This window comes from Hydractinia symbiolongicarpus, chromosome 14 (assembly GCF_029227915.1).
Source record: "Hydractinia symbiolongicarpus strain clone_291-10 chromosome 14, HSymV2.1, whole genome shotgun sequence".
NCBI lineage: Eukaryota > Metazoa > Cnidaria > Hydrozoa > Anthoathecata > Hydractiniidae > Hydractinia > Hydractinia symbiolongicarpus.
The window spans coordinates 8,654,233-8,673,645 of NC_079888.1; the positions used below are offsets into that span (position 1 = coordinate 8,654,233).

A 19,413-nucleotide genomic window follows, 5' to 3' on the forward strand; every position below is an offset into this window, starting at 1 on the left:
TTCCGAAAAATTTGCAGAATTTATCTTTGCGGATGAAAAATTTCAACTGTTTTGCGGAATTTCTTTTGGTGGATGACCAAAATTTCTTCACCTTTGCGGAATTAATTTTTGCAGATTTGGGCAAAATGCGCAAAAATTAAATTTTGAACACTACAAATTTCTTTTTTTACCTACAAATATGTTGCCAATGGAAATTGTTGCTATGTAAAAAAACAGTAAATTTGGTGCAACAAAAGATTATTTTTTCTATTTCTTTTTTTTTTTTTACAAAAGTCATTTTAAAAAAATTATTGAGGGGGCCTAAATATATATATTTATTTCTCAGATATCAACAGAACTGGAACTCCTGACAACATATAGCATTTTCAAACATGAACGCAGGACTGAGAGAGTACATTTAGGACTTTCTTATTCCACATTAATATTTGAAGTTAGTGCTACCCAGGACTGTCAAAATGTTTTTATAGCAAAGAAATAAAATTATGGCAGATTTTTTGGTAGTGTCAAATGACTAAAATTTTGTCTGATGAAGACGACGAATGTTATGTTTAACAATCAAGGAATCAGCCATGGTTGTTCATTTTTTTTACATGGCTGTGTGTACTTTGGATGCTACCAACTACAATAATTCTCAAACTTAGCATGTAAAAAATAATATTCCATGGATAGCAGATAAAAAGAATATATAGCTATACAAAATATTTCTGTCTGAAACTTGTATCGGTGTTTGCAGTATGTGTAGATAGCTTAAACATAAAAAATCTAGTTTTGATATACATACATATTTAACAAAAAAACAGCTAGCTCTAGCAAATGTATGTTCTAACATCTTATATATAGCTAGCTAGCTGAATTTACAAAAGCAAGGTTGATTTAACAAACGTATTCATTTTGCTTTCCTGTCTATGAGTGAGCCTGAAATAATCAGTCAAAACATTTTTTTTTAAGGTTCAAGCTTCTTTATCTTTTTTAATTCGGGTGGTTTGCAACTGCTATCGTCTGCTTCTTCTTCAGAATCTTCGTCATCGTAATCATCTCCCATCACTTCCTCGCTAGTGTTTACCTTATTTCTCTTGTTATCCTCTACAATATCGCCTAGAATTTTTTCCGAATGTTCACGAAGTTTTTTTATTTGCAAAGCAGTTGATTTAATGCATGTTACGTCAGGAGCATTGGCCGTAAATGTAGATAAAGTTTTAGCACCTTTAAAAATTTTGAAAGTGCAACAAGATTCAGCCATGTTTTTTCGCGCTGTGCATTAGATTGCACGGGAACCGAAAACGTTCTAACAACATGGCGGCTGCGCTGTCAGACGAAGACTTCAACAGACTTCAGGTATAAAACTTAACTACGACAATTCACACACATTAAACTTGCATACCTTCCAACCCTAAAGTTCTACATAACAGGATGTACAAGTTTTTATTCTACTTATTCCGTGAGGTCCTACCACAGTTAGGCGGAGGAGCAAAGTTGGAGATTTTGAGCATTGGAATGTGTTCTTCGTCCTCAGAGGAGGTAGTAAGAAGACAACAAACTCCTTCAAGCACTTTTTCAATATGACCGTGTTTTGAGTGAAAACGCACGGCATAAACGAATATTAGCCTTACTTAACTATTTTAACTATTTTAATGTTATGCAAAAAAAGAAAACAGTTTGCTGCCTGGCTAGATTTTTACCTGAGACTTCCTGATTTGTAAAAGTAAATTAGTTTCCAAGACCATAAACAACTTAAATCCACTTCTGCTGTGGTTCTCTACTTATACAACTTGTTGAGTCCAATGCTTGACCATTACTATGATGCTGTTTAAGTCCACTCTCCTCTAAAAATGAAAGGTAATTGGGATTGATTTATCAGGTGTATTATGTAGAAATTGGTCTAATTTACTTCTTTAGCACAGTTACTGATATTTTCAACTACGTTTCTGGCTTGTGTAGGAGTGGATGCCACCTTTTTTATAGTCAAAATTAAAATTTGCAACCATGCTTTCAAGGATACACCACATGTAGATAATAGACTGTATATAAATCTTTAGTTTTCCCAATAGTTTAGGTTCCAGATTTACAGGATTTCATTCAAAAAGGATTTTTCAGGGCTTCTAGATCTTGCATCAAATATAATTTTGTTGGACAGAACAGAGAACTTTCCAAAAAATCCATTACTATGATGGCCACTATGGCTCACATCTCTTCCTATTTAAACGCATCTCCTATGTACTTCTGATAATCTTTTGAGTAGGGTCACTCACGTCTGTCATGCTTGACTGGCGTTCACCTCAACAGTGTCTTGTTGTGCTGCTCTAATACCTCAAGGAGGTAGTGGAATAGATGCAGCATTTTTAAGTACTGTCAGGAGACTGTTGTTCAGGTCTTCATTTTGTTGCATATTTAAGACCTGGGACTCATCAGGTACAGTCTGGAGAAAATTGTCAAGATAGGTTTTGAACTTTTCTACTGTGCATCCAGTTAGGTCTTTAGGCGTTCTGGGAAGAGAGTTAAAGATCCTGGGTGCTTGATAATGAAAGGATGAGTGCAGAAGGGAGAAATGACTTTTGCTGGCAGATAACATCACTTCTGGAAGCTTGCGGAGTCTTCCTTTACGTACTGTTGTGTGGTATAAAACAGGGTGAAGAAGGAAATTTAGTACAAAGCCTTCTAGTATTTTCCACAAGTAGACAATTTGGCATCTATCTCTTCTTCATTGTAATGAGTATATTCTTTAAGGCTTTAAATTATTCCAGTAATCTTTTTATCAGAACTATAGATTTTGCTCAAAACTTGATTGTACTGATTCAAGTGATTTCACAAGGTACTTCCAAGAAGGTGACCATAACTGTGAGCAATATTCTATACGATTTTGCATGTGTGCTTAGACGTTTTACACATACATTTATTTTACTTTATGCTTGTACTGCTGACATTTCATATTTTAAAAATATAAACACACATGGTTTGCAGTTGACTTTTTCTGGCATTGGTTTTTTGTTTTTTCAGAACCAATTGATAGAGCTTCGTACACAAAATTATGAGATAGATTCAAAGCTGCATAAATCGCAAAATGGTAAGTAACTTGAACGCTGGATTACTTGTGGGTTTTTTTAAGATCTCATTATGATACATACAAAATAAAACTCAAATGATAATACATTATAAATGATAATACACAGAGGCCATTTAAAATGTATGCTCACTCAAAGATTTGCCATTGCTTCCCTTTCCCTCTGTACATGGTGTGCCTAATTCACCTTAAACGCATTCTTGTTTGCCTATTTGTTTGTACTTGAGCATACCTGGTAACTAATTATTTAGAGAAGGCGTATACCAAACCTTTTTATCCTGTGCATGTTTTTTCTTTTGTACATTTTCAATTTTTTGCAGTTGTTAATATCAAAATTAATTTTAAGTGAGTGATCTATTAACTCTAGCACCATATTACACAGGAAATGATCTAAATGCATTGCCCATACTAAAAAATGCATTGCTTAGACCAAAAACCTATCTTACTCTTTATTTCAACTTTTTAGACCAGGCTATCCTTCAGGAAAAATGCAACAGTCAAGAAAAAGAAATTCAGAAACTTTCAAAACTGATGAAATTTCCTGGTTTCCAAGTAAGTGTTTTTGAAATAGCATATGTGACTGTCCAGAGGATAACAAAGAAATTTGCGTTAAATTTTAACATTATATCACTACAAAGAAGAAAAGAAATAACCCACTTTAATATTATAGCGTTAACATAATATAACACTATAGCATTAATTATCATTGCAAAATAGCGCTTATGTTGGCTCATAACATTAATGGCGCTAAATTAATGTTAAAAGCGTTATGAATCCCTTTCTGTCTTTTGTATTCTGTCAACATATTCTCAAGCTTAAGAATATTTTTCAAAAAAATAATAGGGCCACTCCATGACTTAGTATAAAGGTCACAATCAAAATCTACAGTGTTAGTGAACAGACTTGCATTTTCTTTTTACAGGCCATCACAAAGAGTAAATCAAAAAAGGTAAGTCAATTAATTCCGGAACACATTTAGTTTAGTTAATTACATATTTGGTTTCATTAACTACAGTTTAAAAGATTTTAAAGTTGTATTTTTCTTCAGGATTTGCAAGAGTTGCTAGAAGAAAATGAAAGATTAAACCAACAAATGCAGGTATGTGACTTTTACTGGTACAAAGCACAGCCGTTCTCAGGTGACTTATACACAACCATGACATCGTCATTGCAGCCTTAGGTGTTAATGTTTTTTGGTTTATTATGTTAAAAAAATTGCAATATCCCTGTCTTTGAAACACAGGAAATGGCATTTTTCTGCATTTTACATTTATAACAAAAAGCCAAGCAACTAAAAATTTTAATGATGACACTATTTTCCACAAAAGCACCTGAGCTCTAATCAATTAACTCTTTTGTATTCAAAACTCAATTGGAGTTCTAGTTAGGTGAAGCATCTTGAGGTTTGGAAACTTAAGCCCTACATTTGCATTTTTGATTTAGTGCTTTATGTTTTTATTCTTTATCATTATTATTGTGTAGAGACACGAAGATGATTTTAAGCTGCAAAATCAAACTTTACTGCAAGAAGTATCTAGAGTAAGTTGGCTTGATGAAAATAATTAAGTTACTTTTTATTCTGGCATGAGTTTTTTAAATATGGAAATATATTTTTGGTAATAGAAAGGGTTAAAAACAAAAAAAAAATCTTTGTTTTATAGGGAATTCTGCAAGTTTTGATAGAATAAACTATGTTTTAGATTTATTTTTAAACAACAAAAATGTATTCTTTTGCTTCCAGTTCTTTTTATCTTTCATTACTCGTGTAGCTTTCTTTCGTATAGCATTAAAATTTGTGAAAACAGATATAATTAAACACCCTGAAATGTTTCATTTTTTTCAAGATTTATTCTAACTTTGATGTTATAACAAAAAAATTAAAATATTCTCTTATTTTATTTTTGTGATTTTAAGTTGTCAGCTGAAAACGAAGAGCTGCAGAAATCTTCTCATTCAACATCCCTACAAGATAATGATGAGTACAGGCGTTTAAAAGCTGAAAATTCTGTCTTGCAACAAACTATTCAAGGTAAAGCATATCACAGTGGCAAAGTTATTCATAATCTATTTCTCATTACAATTATGTTTCATTCTGTTGTTGTACGCTACCATATAATGCCACAGTGGCATAGTTGTCTAAGGTTTGTGGATTTGGAAAAATGTTGAATTGTTTGGAAAATCTCAGGATTGTTTTGTAGCTCTTTGCTTGTGTCCTTGTTGGCATAACCCTATTTAAATTTATTTTTAAATTGAATTTTAAGAGGGAAATGATTTTACTTCAAGCAAAAGTTGAAGAGAATCATATAAAGTTGCAAAATTATTATTGGGTGTGGAGATGTAAAAATTAATGAAGATAGTGTCGTCACAAAAAGACAGCTGCCCATCTTTTACTGATGTTGCATAACAAAAACACAAAAAAGTGCCTTGACTATTTTTTTTAAAAAAAATTGTTGAAAACAATTAACATGGCCTGACACTGATAATAAGAAAAATTTAGTTAAATAAATTGTTTAGTAAAAGTTGTTGCACAATCTTTTTGTCTAGAACTTTCAAAAGAGACAGTTACCGCACCATCTTCACAGCCTGATACAATTGCAGAAAATGATAATGTTGATATTTACTCAAAAATTGACAACACATATGAAGAAATGCAACTGATTATTGAAAATGTATTAAATTTATCAAAGACTAGTTCCCCAGAGACTAATCTGGAACAAGATTTTACAGACTCTGTGCCCAGAGTTAACAAAGACGATACTATGGTGGAGCTCAGGGAATCCATGGATAAATGTATAAACAGTTTGAAAACAATAACTTCGTCAAAATGCACGTTGCCTGCTAATTCCAATAACAACACAGGTGAGACAGGAAAAATTCCTTCTTTTTCTATTATATCAACCACGTTTCCGAATGCAAAGATAGTGGATTGCTAATTTTAAATGCAAAATCAAAAATGCATAAAATATGTTTATTATTGGGTTGAGAAATCATTATGTCTTATTTAGATCACCAAATCAAACTTCAAACAGCTTTACACGAAACACAAATGTTACAGGAACAATTGAACTCTGTAAAGGTAACTTAATTTTACGTATATCAGATCACCAACATGTTATTTTTGTAGGCAAACCTAAACTGTTGATATTTTGGGGGGAAAATATAATAATAACAAGAAAACAACCCATTGTATTAAAAAAGAAAGTGGTATTACTAGAGCCAACATGCCTACAAGTTTCTGTCTCAAACTGTGTGAATCTCTCACTACTGAATATGTCACAGTTATTTTATATATTAAAATAATTAATTTAGAGTGTTAGCCTCTTCAGTATTAGACTAATTGTTAACTTGTAGAAAAATCCACAGGAATTTACCTTCCTACATATTTCCTATATTGGTATTTTATGCATCCTTTCTAGCTAAATTACTCTGTGAGGGCTTGAAATAAAGCTATGATGCAACCATCTTGCACAGATAGATTATATAAATACCTTTCTGATTGTAGAGTTCTTCAAAGCAAGAAGTACAACAGTTAAGACAAGAAGTTGAAAAGGTGAGGCTTCCTTTTCTAGGCTAGCAGCTGTGTAAGGTAAATACAGCAATCATGATGATTTTTTCTTACTTTGTTTCAGTGGTCAGAGAAGGCACGAAAGAAACAAGAAAGGTTTTGTTTACTTTTTGTATCAGCGCTCATATAAACCACACCAACACTATGTCAAAAACATCATTTTTGGGAGGAAAGAAGAGTTGTTTTTTACACTTTCAACATACATTTAGAAATTTAGAAGTCACTCCTGAGTTCTAAGTTCTAAGAGTGTTATCTTTTTATTTTAGCTTTACCAAGCTGCAAGATGAAAAAGAAAAAATGTACGAAGCAAACAGGTGGGTGCATGTTAAATACAATCAATTTCTTTTGGTTGTACTTGGTCAAGGACTGGTTAAAGATGTGTTTTTTATTTAGATTAGCTCAAAACAAATTGAAAGATGATAGTATAAAAAAGGAGAAGGTATTGATTTGATATGTTATACTTTTATAGTGTTGTATGTTTTATACTATATGTTTTACATCACTAGTCATTAACCACAAGTATTACCTTCATACATATTCTCCGCATTTAACATGATTTTGTGCGTTATGTAGAACCACTAAGTTTTGATGCACGAACAGACCTATTTTGCTATTATTATAGAGATTTTTCCTGCCCTTAGCTACATGGTCCTTAGATTGGACCTTAAATCCTTATACATAGGTCTACCCAAGTGGTATGAGACTTTTTCTTTATTCTCCTGTCAGTACATATTGATCTTATGGTGCAATTTTATTAGGAGCTTCAGGAAATTATCAACAACTTAGAAGCAACCTTACAGTCTAAAAATGTAAGAGTATTCGAATTATAATGACTTAAATTTTGTTCTTGTGCTAAAGAGTAACAGGAAGATGCACTGACTGTTTTTTTAATTAATTATTTGTGTTAATATCTTTGTTCTATATTAGAATGATAACAAAGTTGATGATCTTCAAGGACAGTTGGATGTAATAAGGTATAGTAGATAAATTCTGTTTAAATGATAGGTGACAACATCACTCTAACAATGATCTGCTTTTTCATATTTCTAAGTGAATATCTCATAGATGTGTGAATTTTTTTGTATTTTAGAAGTGAAAACCAAGCCATGCAAACTGAACTTATAGCATTGAAAGAGGTTCGTTGTTGTTTTTGCATTTTCAAGCAACGTTTTTAAACAGCTCTACCATCATGGACAAAATATAATAAAACAGGACAGCTAATTTTGAATTTGCCACAAGTGATCACAATGGTTGTTTCTATATTAGAATCTCTGCAGAGTAATAACCATTTCACACTTTTGTCTGTCTTTAAAAAAATGACGAAGTAACTGCATTTATTTTATTAATTTTGTCCATGATCTTAAATGTTAGTTATAATTACAACTGGGATACAAGTCTATACCTCTCTGTATGCTATATAGCAAAATATTTGTGTTTAGAAACATCGCATTGATCAGTCTGAGAAGATAAAAGATCTTGAGAATCGGTTGGAAAGTGTTACAAACGAGAGGGATACCTGTTTATCACAGATTCAGGTACGTCATTTACACAATGTTATATTGATAGGTTTAACATGGCATTTACTGAAAGATTATAGGCAAAAGACACTGTTACCTATAATTGCACTTTAACACTCTTATATAAGTACTTTTTTCAATCACATTTTTGAAGCAGTGTTTTAAGCTAAGAAAAGCATTATAGTGTGTTGTTTCTCTTTTACCCCAGGAACTGTCTAGTAAAAACGAATCATTATCCTGCTCAATAGAGGATGTACAAAAGAATGCCAGTGATATGAAGACACAGCTATCTCAAGCAAATGAGGTATAATTTATGTATTTTATTATTTATTTTATTTTATTCGACGAATATTTATGTACAGGATAAACATTTCAGAAAATAAATTATTCTGTTATCATTATGTGTCCTGTGAATAAACAAAAAAAAAAAAATGTAGGTATATATAAAAATTGAAATGTTAAAGTGCACATGAGTTTAGGAAAAGAGAGTTAATAACACTGAAAGGAACATAAGAGAATACAAAGCTATTCAGTAGAGCATAGCGCCCACTTCTAGGTAAAGTTGCAAATCTGTTTGTCTTAATGAAATAGTCTCATTCTGTTTAAAATGGTAGCAAGTTGTTGCTTGTGCTAACAATGCTCTTTATAGAGTTATGTATAACAGACAAAAATTTGAGGACCGAACTATTATTCAATATTATAATACTGCCGTATGTATGTGCTCCAAAAACGGTAACTGCAATGAGGAAATTCAGAAATTTTTTATGACAGGCAAATTTTTGTTGATTTTTTCATGGATTAATAAAACTAGTTTATTATGTTTAATTCAGAATAAAATTACACTCTATGCCAATCACATTCTGTTTTGAGGAATGTTGACATATTTAAAAAAGGCGAATATTTTTACGGTCATTTTCATATGGGTTATTTTTTATTTTTGTTAAGTTTGATATATAAAATCTGTAGATAGTTCTAGCTTTTTATTATGCTTTCTTTAAAGATTGTTATGATTTTTGATTTCCCCCTAGATCTTTTGTGTTTTATTATTGGTTTAAAAATGCTGCTTTATTTTTGTGCTGTAAATGAAAAGTTAAGAGAATGTGCTGTATTGAAACATTTTATTAGGACTGCATATCTCTTGGTAGGTTAAACCAGTCTTTTAACATTTTAATTTTGTTTCCACTCAGTTGGCAGATAAAAGAAAAAAGCTCCTTGACGAATCCTCACTTGAACGTCATAAAGACATTGAAAATAATCAATCAAAATTGCAGGAAGTGAAAGAGCGGTTTGAAAAAGAAATACAGAATTTAGTGACAAAACACAATGTAAGGTTTTGAATTTTTTTGTTTTTTGTTGTTTTATAAAAATAGTGTTTTTAATTAAAAGTATTATCATTTAGCTTTAGTATGCTTAGAATTTAAAATTGCCATTGGGTTCTCCTCTGTTTCAAATAGTGTGAATTGAACTACAGATACTGATAGACAATATATGTTTACATTATTAGAATGTTTAATTTGGTTAAAATTAGAGAAGAATCACTCATGTTCACTGTGTTTTTTTATTTTTACTCATGGCTACCTACATGGGTTGTATTAGATTTACACTATTCTTTGTAAACCAATATTTATTCTTTTCAAAATAGCATCTGATAATTAAATTGCACTATTTTTATTCTATAGGAAGAAATAGAAGATTTAAAGAAACAAATTACAAACCACAAGGTAGGCAATTGTAGTCTATAAATTTATTTATTTTTTGTCATGAATTTGTTTTGTGTTGCTGTTTTCCACACAAGCGTAGTTTTAATTTACTTTATTGTATATTTTGTGAATGTTGTTTCTCACTTCTTCCAGTGTTGAAGTATCTTTACTTTTAAAACTAAAGCAGAAATTCATCTATTTTCAAAAATCTCTTTAATTTCCAACATTTTCAGGTTTTTTAAGCTACAAAAGGTTTAGACTTTTGTAGGGCTTATACCGAGTTTTGAAAGACTAAAAACGTCAGATTTGGATAACTTTTGATATAATTTGCTAAAAGAGCTATCTGATAAAGAAAAAGAAGAAGAATTGATACTTTCTCCTGTTTTCAACCTGTCAAGTTTTTATGGTTACTTTGGAATATTCAAATAAAAAATATAAATAAAACTTAATAAGATTAAAAGTTTTTATTGACTTATTTGTCACTATATAAAGTCTGTGCCTGTGTCAAAAACATTTTTCAGACTTGACCTCATACTCACACTGAAAGACATACTATTTTTTTTGATAAAATTGAGAAGTAATGTTGTAAATACCTATCAAACTGTTAGTCATGTATATATTCCAGCTTGAAATTTCATTCATTTATGGTTAATCTTTTTCATATTTGTGTTTAGAAATTAAAAAAAGAATTAGAAGAAACAAAACAACGGAACATAAGTTTAGAAGAACAAGTAGAATCAATGGATAAAAAATCAGGCTGGCTAGAGAGAAGTTTGAAAGAGACTGAGGTGAGCCATTGCTTGCAACGTATCGTAGTTTGATGTCAATTGTAGTTTGATGTTAACCTACTACAAAAAAATAATTGTTAATCCTGTTGTGTTATGCCAAGCATATCTTTGTTGTAATGAAGCATGATAGATATGTTGCAATTAAATCACCTGATCTTTATTTATTTATTTTTGATTGTAGTCATCCTGTTTTTTTTTCAGTTTCATAATCCCAAATCATGTAGTATAGAGATAGTATTTAGCAGTAGCAATTGGTCTTTTTGTACATAATAATTCATTTTACAAGGATTGTAATGTTTTGGAGCAGAAGAACGAGGAAACAGTGTTTGCTTACTAAATGTGTCAACAAAAAGTTTTAGGAATAATATTTAGAAAACTCTGTTGCATATTTGCCATAAAATTAAAAAAAAAATGATGTTTGTGAAGACGAATTTTGAATTTCGTTAAAATATTTCGTAAAATCTCTAAACTTCATTAATTTATCTTAAATTTTTGACTTTTTTTAATCAGGCTGTCACTGCAACTTTTTCTTTTTATAGGAGAAAATGGAGAAGTCACAGAAAGAGCACGAAGAACAAATAGATAAATTAGAAGCAAAGATGAAGACAGACAAAGAAGAATTGGATCTACACCATACAACTGTAATAAAGGTATGCACGGTATCGTGTATGACTGGATCCTACATAAACTAAATGATTTGTAATATTAATGTTGTATTACACTCTATTGTTGCAGCATGTCGCATGTTGAGGGAAAGCTTGTAGCATTAAAAAATTAATGGAAAATTGCATATTCTTTATGTTTTTTGTAGGAACTGGAAGATTCTTTTAAAAAGCTAGAAATAGAAAAAAACGAACAGCTATCTCTAGCGGAGAATTTAAAACAGGCAGCTAAAGACAGAGAAGTGGAATATCGAATTGCTAACAAAAAGACCGATCATTTGGTAAGCAGTTAGCATGATGCTTGTTTTCCCTATACATTTGTTGTTTATAAGGATGTTTATAAACTTAAGCCTTAAATAATGAATGCATCAAGGCTTGAATTCACGCTTGTATTTTGTTAAAACACTTACAGATATAACATGTGATATGTTTTTGCAGGGTTTTCTTGCTCAGAAATCTTAGGACATTTTAAGAAACTATCCCAAAATAAAAGGTGGTCTTGTCAGGAATTCCATTAAGCCTTCATAGGTTATCTTGAAGGGGAAGAGGGCTGAAAAACGGGTACGGGCTGTGTTGGTTTAGACTTAAGTGATACTTTTAACTGCCATTAACTTAACCCGAAAGTCGAGCTGATGGTAGTAAAAAATTAAGCACTGACAGCAAAAATCATTTTGAATATAAAATTGAACATTAAATATAACTAAAAATGACAGAAAAGTTTCCTACATATTTGGTATCCAAAATTTAGGCGATATAAACACTTACCTTTTAAATCAATCCTTCCTTCTGTGACAAATAATTTAAAACTTTTTTAACTTAACTAGCTAGCTACATTCATTCAATATTTGACACAGAAGTTTTTAAAATGGCTACACAAAAGCCAATCAAGCCAGCAACAATTCATTCATTATTATATTAGCTAACTGTAAGAATGTATTCATTACCATTTTAATACTAGTTTTATAGAATTTTGTATGAAATTCAGCATTTTTTTTCCTGTCAAAAGAAACTTTTGATTTTATTGATATGCGTATATTTTAAATTTATTTTATTGCCAGGCTTTGAGCTGAATACTAAATACTAAAAGTGATTTCATTTTTTCAGAAGATTGCAAAAAAATGTAGCAAATTATTTATACACAGCTAGTCTATATAGCTGTACAGTGCCGATATTTTTCTGAAACTATGGATGGTGTCTGTTTTACGAGGAGCTTACTTAGGCTTTTTTGTAGCCCCTTTAGGTCACTTAATATTTTTTGCTTGACATTTAAGTTTCATAGAAGAGGTAGTGTCTAGTATCAGGTAATTTCTATTTTTTAGGTGTTCTTTAGGTGGTATTGGTAAAATAATAGACAGAAAAAAGTCAATATAGTTTATTGGATTTGTTTTTTGTTATGATAAAACAGCACAGTCCTTTTTTTTGCGCACTCCCTTCCTTTGGTGATCTATGACCCAAAATATTTAACTCTCAGAATTTTGAAATAACAAATTTACAGTTATTTATCTTTCACTTGGAATGAATAACATACTTTTGTGTTGCCGTTTAGATCAAAGATTTAAAGCGACAGTTAAATGGTGAGCGAAAAAGAGCTGATCAGTTGCAGATGAAATTGCAAGATTTTATCCAAGAAGTTAAAGTAAAACAAAGTACGTATCACTATTTATGGTGATAAATATATTTAAGCAAGTATTTCTAAACGAGAGATATGAAACAAGTCGCATGTGGTGTGCAAAATATTGATATAATAAATTTTAAAGTTTTACTGAGAATTTTTTTTTAACCTCACACATCTTTATCTACATATGCACGCCATCTGAATAAAATTTCTACGTGTGTGTCATACATAGTAGCATTTCTTCAAGTAAACTTTTATTTTTTTGCGTAAATTCATAGATGCAATAGTAATGTCACCAAGCCAAAATGTTATTCTGAGTAACACTTCTTTTTTCTACAGAAACCTTTCGTGTATTTTCTTTATTTTTGTCTTTTTGAACTGGCATCAATTTGTTGCTGTATAGCAAATCTTGTTCGACATAAACATTTTTTTTTGACAAGTTTTCCGCATATCGTGTTTTTCTTTGTGATATAGGATTCTTTTTAAACTCATACAGAATCTTTTTCAACATGCATCAATTTATTTCAAAAATGGATCCATCTTTTAACAATTTCTTTAGCATACGATGAGATTTTCAATCCAGAATCACTTCAGTTAAAAATTGCAGCTGGTCATAGAAGACAAGACAGTGGGTATGTCAGTAAACTAATTTGGTGGCTTTAATATATAATGTGGTTTGCCCTTTTAGGTAAATTGTTTCGCCTTGAAAAATAATTTGTTGTGCCTTGATAAATAATTTTGTTTTGCATTGATAAATAATTTGTTTCGCCTTTATTTATAATTTGTTTTGCCTTCATAGATAATTTGTTTTGGTTTAAAAAATAATTTATTGCGCCATGATATATGTTTTGTTTCGCCTTGATAGATAATTTGTTTTTTCCTGAGATTAGATCAGTCAATATTTATTTCATTCTCAACATTTATATTTTAAGGAGCCATCTATCACTGGTGTCATCTATAAGTGGTGCAGATAATGAAGATGCAGGCAGATCACTGAAAGTATGTGAACTACAAAACGGCTTTCTTGCCAATAAATTATAAGTTTTAATATGGTGTTATATATTTATGCAGTCTTCGGAGAACTGTGCATGCAGGTGGCGACATTCTAAGGGCTTGGCGCGATATAAAAAATAAAATTTATACAGGATATTGAAGACTACAGTAAAAAGTATTGGTACAAATATTTGCGCTGCGTTTTATGTCGTGTAAATAATAAAATCAATGAAATAATAGTATAGTTATGTCCAACAAATTAGACACAATGGAGGAGTGGCATTTTCATAAAGAGGAAGTGCTTTGCGATGAAAGAAAAATGAAAAGCCCTTGCAGGCTAAAAGATTTCGGATTCTTGTTCGTGTGTAATTTTGTTCCCTATACCTAGGTCGCCAGTAGCCTGTTTTGTACAGAACTTCTACAATGTTATTCGGTTATTTGAAATAAAGAGTTATCCCATGGTATTATCTTGAACTTGCAAAATTTTATGTAGTACAAACATACAAAAAGTGATTTGTGAAAATTAATACTTTAACAATACTGCAATACACTTAACATTCGTAAGAAAGAAGTGGATACATTTTAGCATATCAATTTATTAAATATCATTGCTTGTGGTGTAGCTATATTTTGGAAATGTTTTATTATACCTGTGACTAAAATCTTTATCAAATTTAAAATAACTAACATTTGAACTTAAAGTTGGATCCTCCAAGTTAAAGGTTAAGACTACGTTCATTGGTATAAAATTAACAATAGAGACTAAATCCAAAATGCGATTTCGTGGTATTAATATTTAGACTAGCTGGGGGAACCGGAGTCGAAACGCCGGGTTAAACCACAAGTTACTGTGTTACCTGGTGTTAAACGCCTGGAAGCGATTAATAAGAACTGTAAACTGTGCCACACATTTAGTTTAAGCGCTTTAGTATAAGTATATCATAAATTGAGTGAGGCGCAGAACATTATAGTGTTTTCAGTGTTATATATTTTGAAAAAAATAGGCGCACAACATTATGGTCTTTCTAGTGTAAGATATTTTTCACAAAAAAATCAAAAGACACAGTTTACAACTCGTTGCCACCCTGTTATAGCAAAAACAGTTGGCCAACCTTTTTTATTTTTCAGAGAACGTTACCGCTGAAAGTCCAAAAATAAATATTTCTCCCGACTGAGGATTAGTACAGGCAAACAATGCCACATATCCATATAGACATAATATACCCTTTTTTTGAAAAAAACTTTGTCGTAACTTCGGCTAAACAGAAACTCAGGAAACAGCCATCGTTACATTGGACTAAGCGCTTAGTACAGGTAAACTGTGTCATCAATGCGTTTAGGTGTAATACCCTTTTCAAAAAAACTTTATTGCAACTTCGGCTTAAATTAAGAACACGGGAAAACAGCCTGTCGTTAACCTGCCCAGCTAAAAAAGCACTCAGCAATTCTATTTTGCGGAGTAAGTTTTCATGACAGTAATAAAAGGTGTCGCTGCCTACTAATTGTACTTAGCATAAGAAATATTGATTAAGAATTTTGTTGTAGCTAGCCAAACTGGATTTGGCTAGCTACAACAAAATTCTTAATCTATAATCAACTGTATTAGGAATTTATCCAAAATCGCGAAAACAAATCTACCTGCAAAATTTAATACATAATTTAATACCAAGATACACAAAGCTAACTTGACCTGCCTGTACAAATTATTGAAGGTTTATTCTAGTTTTAGGAACTACCAAACAAGTGTTTCTACACATAACAAATGGTCTGCTTTTGATTATTCAGAGAGAGTCTGATTTTAATTAAAAAAAAAAAACACGCAATTTTTTGTTGTGTAACATATCCCGTCTGTTCATCTATAATTCCTTGTTTTTTAAGATTTCGGATAACATCCGAGATCTTATTAAAACGGGCGGTATTTTTCTTCTTCTCCTCCTTCTTCTTCTTCGACCGATTTTTTAACTGATTGCCGTAACGTCACGACTTTTAAAGTCCGACCTGACCCCGCGTCCCAGCGCTACTTCGGGTGTGTGCGTATCTTAATATTTGTTAAATTGGGAAAAGAATGAAGACTGCGTTACGAATTTGATCACAAATATTGTTATAGACTGTTGTTTTAATATTATTTGATAAGCTACGCTGGATACTCCTTTAAATTTTCGTTTCCAATTATGTTTTAACTGTATTAATTCTTAATCGCGAGATTCAATGTTTGGAAAGTGTGGAAAAATAAATTCAGTTCACAGAATTAGGCGTTACAAATTGTTCTAAAATAAAGTAATTGCGAGATTGTATACCCCAAGAAATATACCTACGAAATTAAAATTACCAGAAATAAAAATGCGTGTTTTATCTAAAATTTTAACGCAGGAAATGATTTGCAAACATTCTAAGCATAATAAATTTCCAAAAAAAGAATTTTATATCTATTGGCTTGTTGTTTGGTACAGCAATAGGTCGAAAAACCGAAAATATAAACTTTTGTTTTGTTTTTTTAAATATCTAAAAAGGCATCACATCTGTGTTTTTAGACAAGTAGTCCTGTCGAAAGTTCGACAAATCTTTCTGGTTTAAGTGACGAAACGATGGATTTGATATCGCGAATTGCGGATTTGCAACAACAAAAGTGGTTACTGGAAGAAAGGGTAAGGCGTCGTCTGTCTGTCTGTCTGTCTGTAAGTCTTTCTATCTGTCTGTCTGTGTCTGTAAGTCTGTCTATCTGTAAGTCTGTCTATCTGTAAGTCTGTCTATCTGTCTGTCTGTGTCTGTAAGTCTGTCTATCTGTAAGTCTGCCTGTCTTAGATTTGCAAGTTTATATCTCAATTTTAATTTTCTTCGCACACAATGACGTCACAAAATGTTTTTAGGTACGTCACCTGGAAGAGAACGGTGCTGCAATGGCGGACGATTTGATGCAGAAATCACTTGTTATTCAAGCATATGTGATGGAGAACAAAGCTGGTACGTCGTTGTAATTGAATATTCACCAAATTATTCACCCTCCTGTTTACATCCCTTTTTTAGAGATCTCGTTTGTCTGTTCGTTGTTCGTACATCTATTTTTTATCAGACAGTGAACAAATATTATATAAGTGATTAGAAGTGTGAATTCTTCTCAATATATACTGACTACAATCCTGAATAGTCGTCATTAACTAATTTATTTGTTGGTATAGATACTACACCTCAAAGACGTCGGTCTCTTACTTTAAAAGAAAAAATGATGGACAAGCTGAAGTTACATAACAACGAAGAACTAAACCGTGAAATCAACGCTAAAATGCAGAGAATGTTGGAAGAGACGCTAGCTAGAAATGCGCAGTTGCAACAGGTAACTACTGATGTTGTGTTGTCCTATTTTGTGACCTTCGTCAATGTTTTGTCGTTACTTATGGGTACTATAATTAATTGTCCAATATTGTATACAATTTTGTGTAGCAGGATTTGATAAAATTTTGAGGTTGAGATGACAGCTAACTCGAAGAATATTGAGATCATTCAAGAAGTAAATTGATAGATAGACAGGAATCTTGCTGAAGAGCATTTAAGGGTATAAAGCAGGGGTCGGTCTCTGTAAACATTTTAAAAAATATACTTTAAAAAAATCTAAACCCAAAATGTATTTTTCTTAAAAAGAAATACGTGTATATTGTCTGTCGTGGTTACATCTGTGCAGTATATTGTACAAGTATGTATAATTATCCACAATTGTTGTGTACTATACAGTAGTAGTGGAGAGTACCCTAGAAAACGGATATAATCTAACATGATAATACCATTTTCCTTTGCTAACATGATGTGAACAGTTCTGATGTTTGGTGATACGAACAAAACTATCCCCATCCTGAGTAAAAGCAACGTACTAAAAACTTCTTTTAGTTTGACAGCTCTCATATCTTCTTTAATTTTAGGACGTCGACCTATTATCGAAGGAACTTCAAACTGCAACACAAAAATCTTAGGTATAACACACAAATTGAAATATTATAAAAATTATACAAATTTGTATATATTATGTTTTGTAAAATTATACAGTTTTAAGTATTATATTTTTTTGGTTATTTTTTCTTCCGATATCTGGCTCAACCTGAGCATGTTGGGTGATACTTTCACAGTCTCTGATTGTGTTTGTTACTTCAAGGTATTATTTTTAACATTTTTATACTTCAACGTGTATATAATAGAGTTTAACTAATTGTCAGAAATTTCGCGGTTTTGCGTTTTTTTTGAAAATTCCCAAAAGTAAATTTTACGAAGGATCAGGTCTTTTTAGCGAATTTTTTTCCCGCAAAACTTTCTGACAATATAGAAAATTATGCTTTTTTTATAAAATGCTAAAATCTAACCAGACTGGTCATTCTTTTTATTTCTGTGTTGCTTTAAACAATAGACCAATTTTTTTTTTATCCTAGTCTGATATTCTTATAAAAGATATTCTTATAAAAACTCATGCAATGCATCGAAAGTGAGACGATAAAAAAATTGTAACAGTATATTCTCATTAAAGGAAAAATCTGTTCAATGAATTTTGAAAAACATTTCTTCGTTTCACAGTACGACGTGATTGTTATTATGTTGCCTCTTAATAGCCTTTTCTTTTTTGGTCTTGATTAACTCAACGAGACAACACATAAAATCGGCCAAAGAAAACAATTGCCGCCATTGAGAAACTGATGCAACGAGATTTTTCTCAGATTGTTGTTGACCATTTTTCTGGGGGTGTTGTTGGTGCTTAAACCGAAATTCACTGCATTCGCTTTATATGTTTTCTCCTCTAATTATTATAATTTATCCATGCATAATTTACACGTAATTATTAATTATTTTATTTGATTACGATTTTGAAAATATGTAAATATTTGGGAATACAAATTTAAGCATGTGTTTTTTACTTTTGTTCGCAATTTGTACGGTATGCGACAAATATTGTTGTATGCTCGGGTGAGAGGACTTTATAGGAAAAAAATGTCAGTGTGTTAGCTCATGAATATATCTGTGGTTCGGTCAAATGAGGCGAGGTTCCGTACACCATAAGAAAGTCTTCGTATCGCCTTATGCCTCTTTTTTTTTTACTTCAAGTGAATCATTACATATCCAGAGATAGGCGTATAGAAAAGTTAATTTTTGTTGTGTTATATTAGATATGTATCAGATTTAAGCAGATAGTTCCCTTTAGGTCAGGCTTAGCTTCGTTTCCACAACCGAATTTCTTTTGTGACTTTCTAAATAGACAATCTCTTTCCTTTACTTTCTATTAATCTAAAACATCGCTTTTGGTTAATATATTACCCACTAATGGCCCTACGTTAATTATCCTTGTCGCAAATCACAACCTCCCATGACTGAAAATGCATTTGAGTATTTGTGGCTAAATGAACTATCTCGCTATATACGCCTAAATGCACTGAAAAAAAGATTCTCGGCCCTTTTTCCCTGTTATCAGCGCACGGAAACCCAGGCTAGGACCTGGGACATTTAGCATGTTTTTACCGACGTTTTTGATTGGCTGTTAAAG

General features: G+C 31.5%; 1 protein-coding gene across 2 annotated transcripts; it reads left to right on the forward strand.

Annotated features, from left to right (window-relative positions):
• The first annotated feature begins 1,228 nt into the window (after positions 1-1,228).
• On the forward strand, positions 1,229-18,789 carry LOC130625298 (GRIP1-associated protein 1-like). Of its 2 annotated transcripts, none has more exons than XM_057440353.1 (30): positions 1,229-1,335; positions 2,995-3,061; positions 3,525-3,610; positions 3,981-4,007; positions 4,107-4,157; positions 4,541-4,597; positions 4,973-5,087; positions 5,603-5,917; positions 6,064-6,134; positions 6,561-6,608; positions 6,688-6,719; positions 6,890-6,937; positions 7,017-7,062; positions 7,382-7,432; positions 7,551-7,597; positions 7,714-7,759; positions 8,063-8,158; positions 8,349-8,444; positions 9,328-9,465; positions 9,820-9,861; positions 10,515-10,628; positions 11,168-11,278; positions 11,440-11,571; positions 12,837-12,936; positions 13,465-13,537; positions 13,838-13,904; positions 16,430-16,543; positions 16,766-16,859; positions 17,075-17,229; positions 17,810-18,789. In XM_057440353.1, the coding sequence occupies exons 1-30, from the start codon at positions 1,294-1,296 to the stop codon at positions 17,858-17,860; spliced, it is 2,532 nt and encodes an 843-aa protein (XP_057296336.1). In that variant the 5' UTR covers positions 1,229-1,293; the 3' UTR covers positions 17,861-18,789. The 2 variants fall into 2 exon arrangements, with proteins under 2 accessions (XP_057296336.1, XP_057296335.1); XM_057440352.1 differs by lacking the exon at positions 1,229-1,335 and adding an exon at positions 1,396-1,518.
• Positions 18,790-19,413: the final 624 nt, after the last annotated feature.

What these genes read in the sequence shown, in the direction of transcription:
- LOC130625298 (XM_057440352.1), top strand. Translation starts at nt 1,411, where the DNA reads ATGTACAAGTTTTTATTCTACTTATTCCGTGAGGTCCTACCACAGTTA. An exon ending in AACTTATAGCATTGAAAGAG is followed by an intron (nt 7,760 to 8,062) that starts GTTCGTTGTTGT and finishes ATTTGTGTTTAG; the next exon opens with AAACATCGCATTGATCAGTC. An exon ending in TGTGATGGAGAACAAAGCTG is followed by an intron (nt 16,860 to 17,074) that starts GTACGTCGTTGT and finishes TTGTTGGTATAG; the next exon opens with ATACTACACCTCAAAGACGT.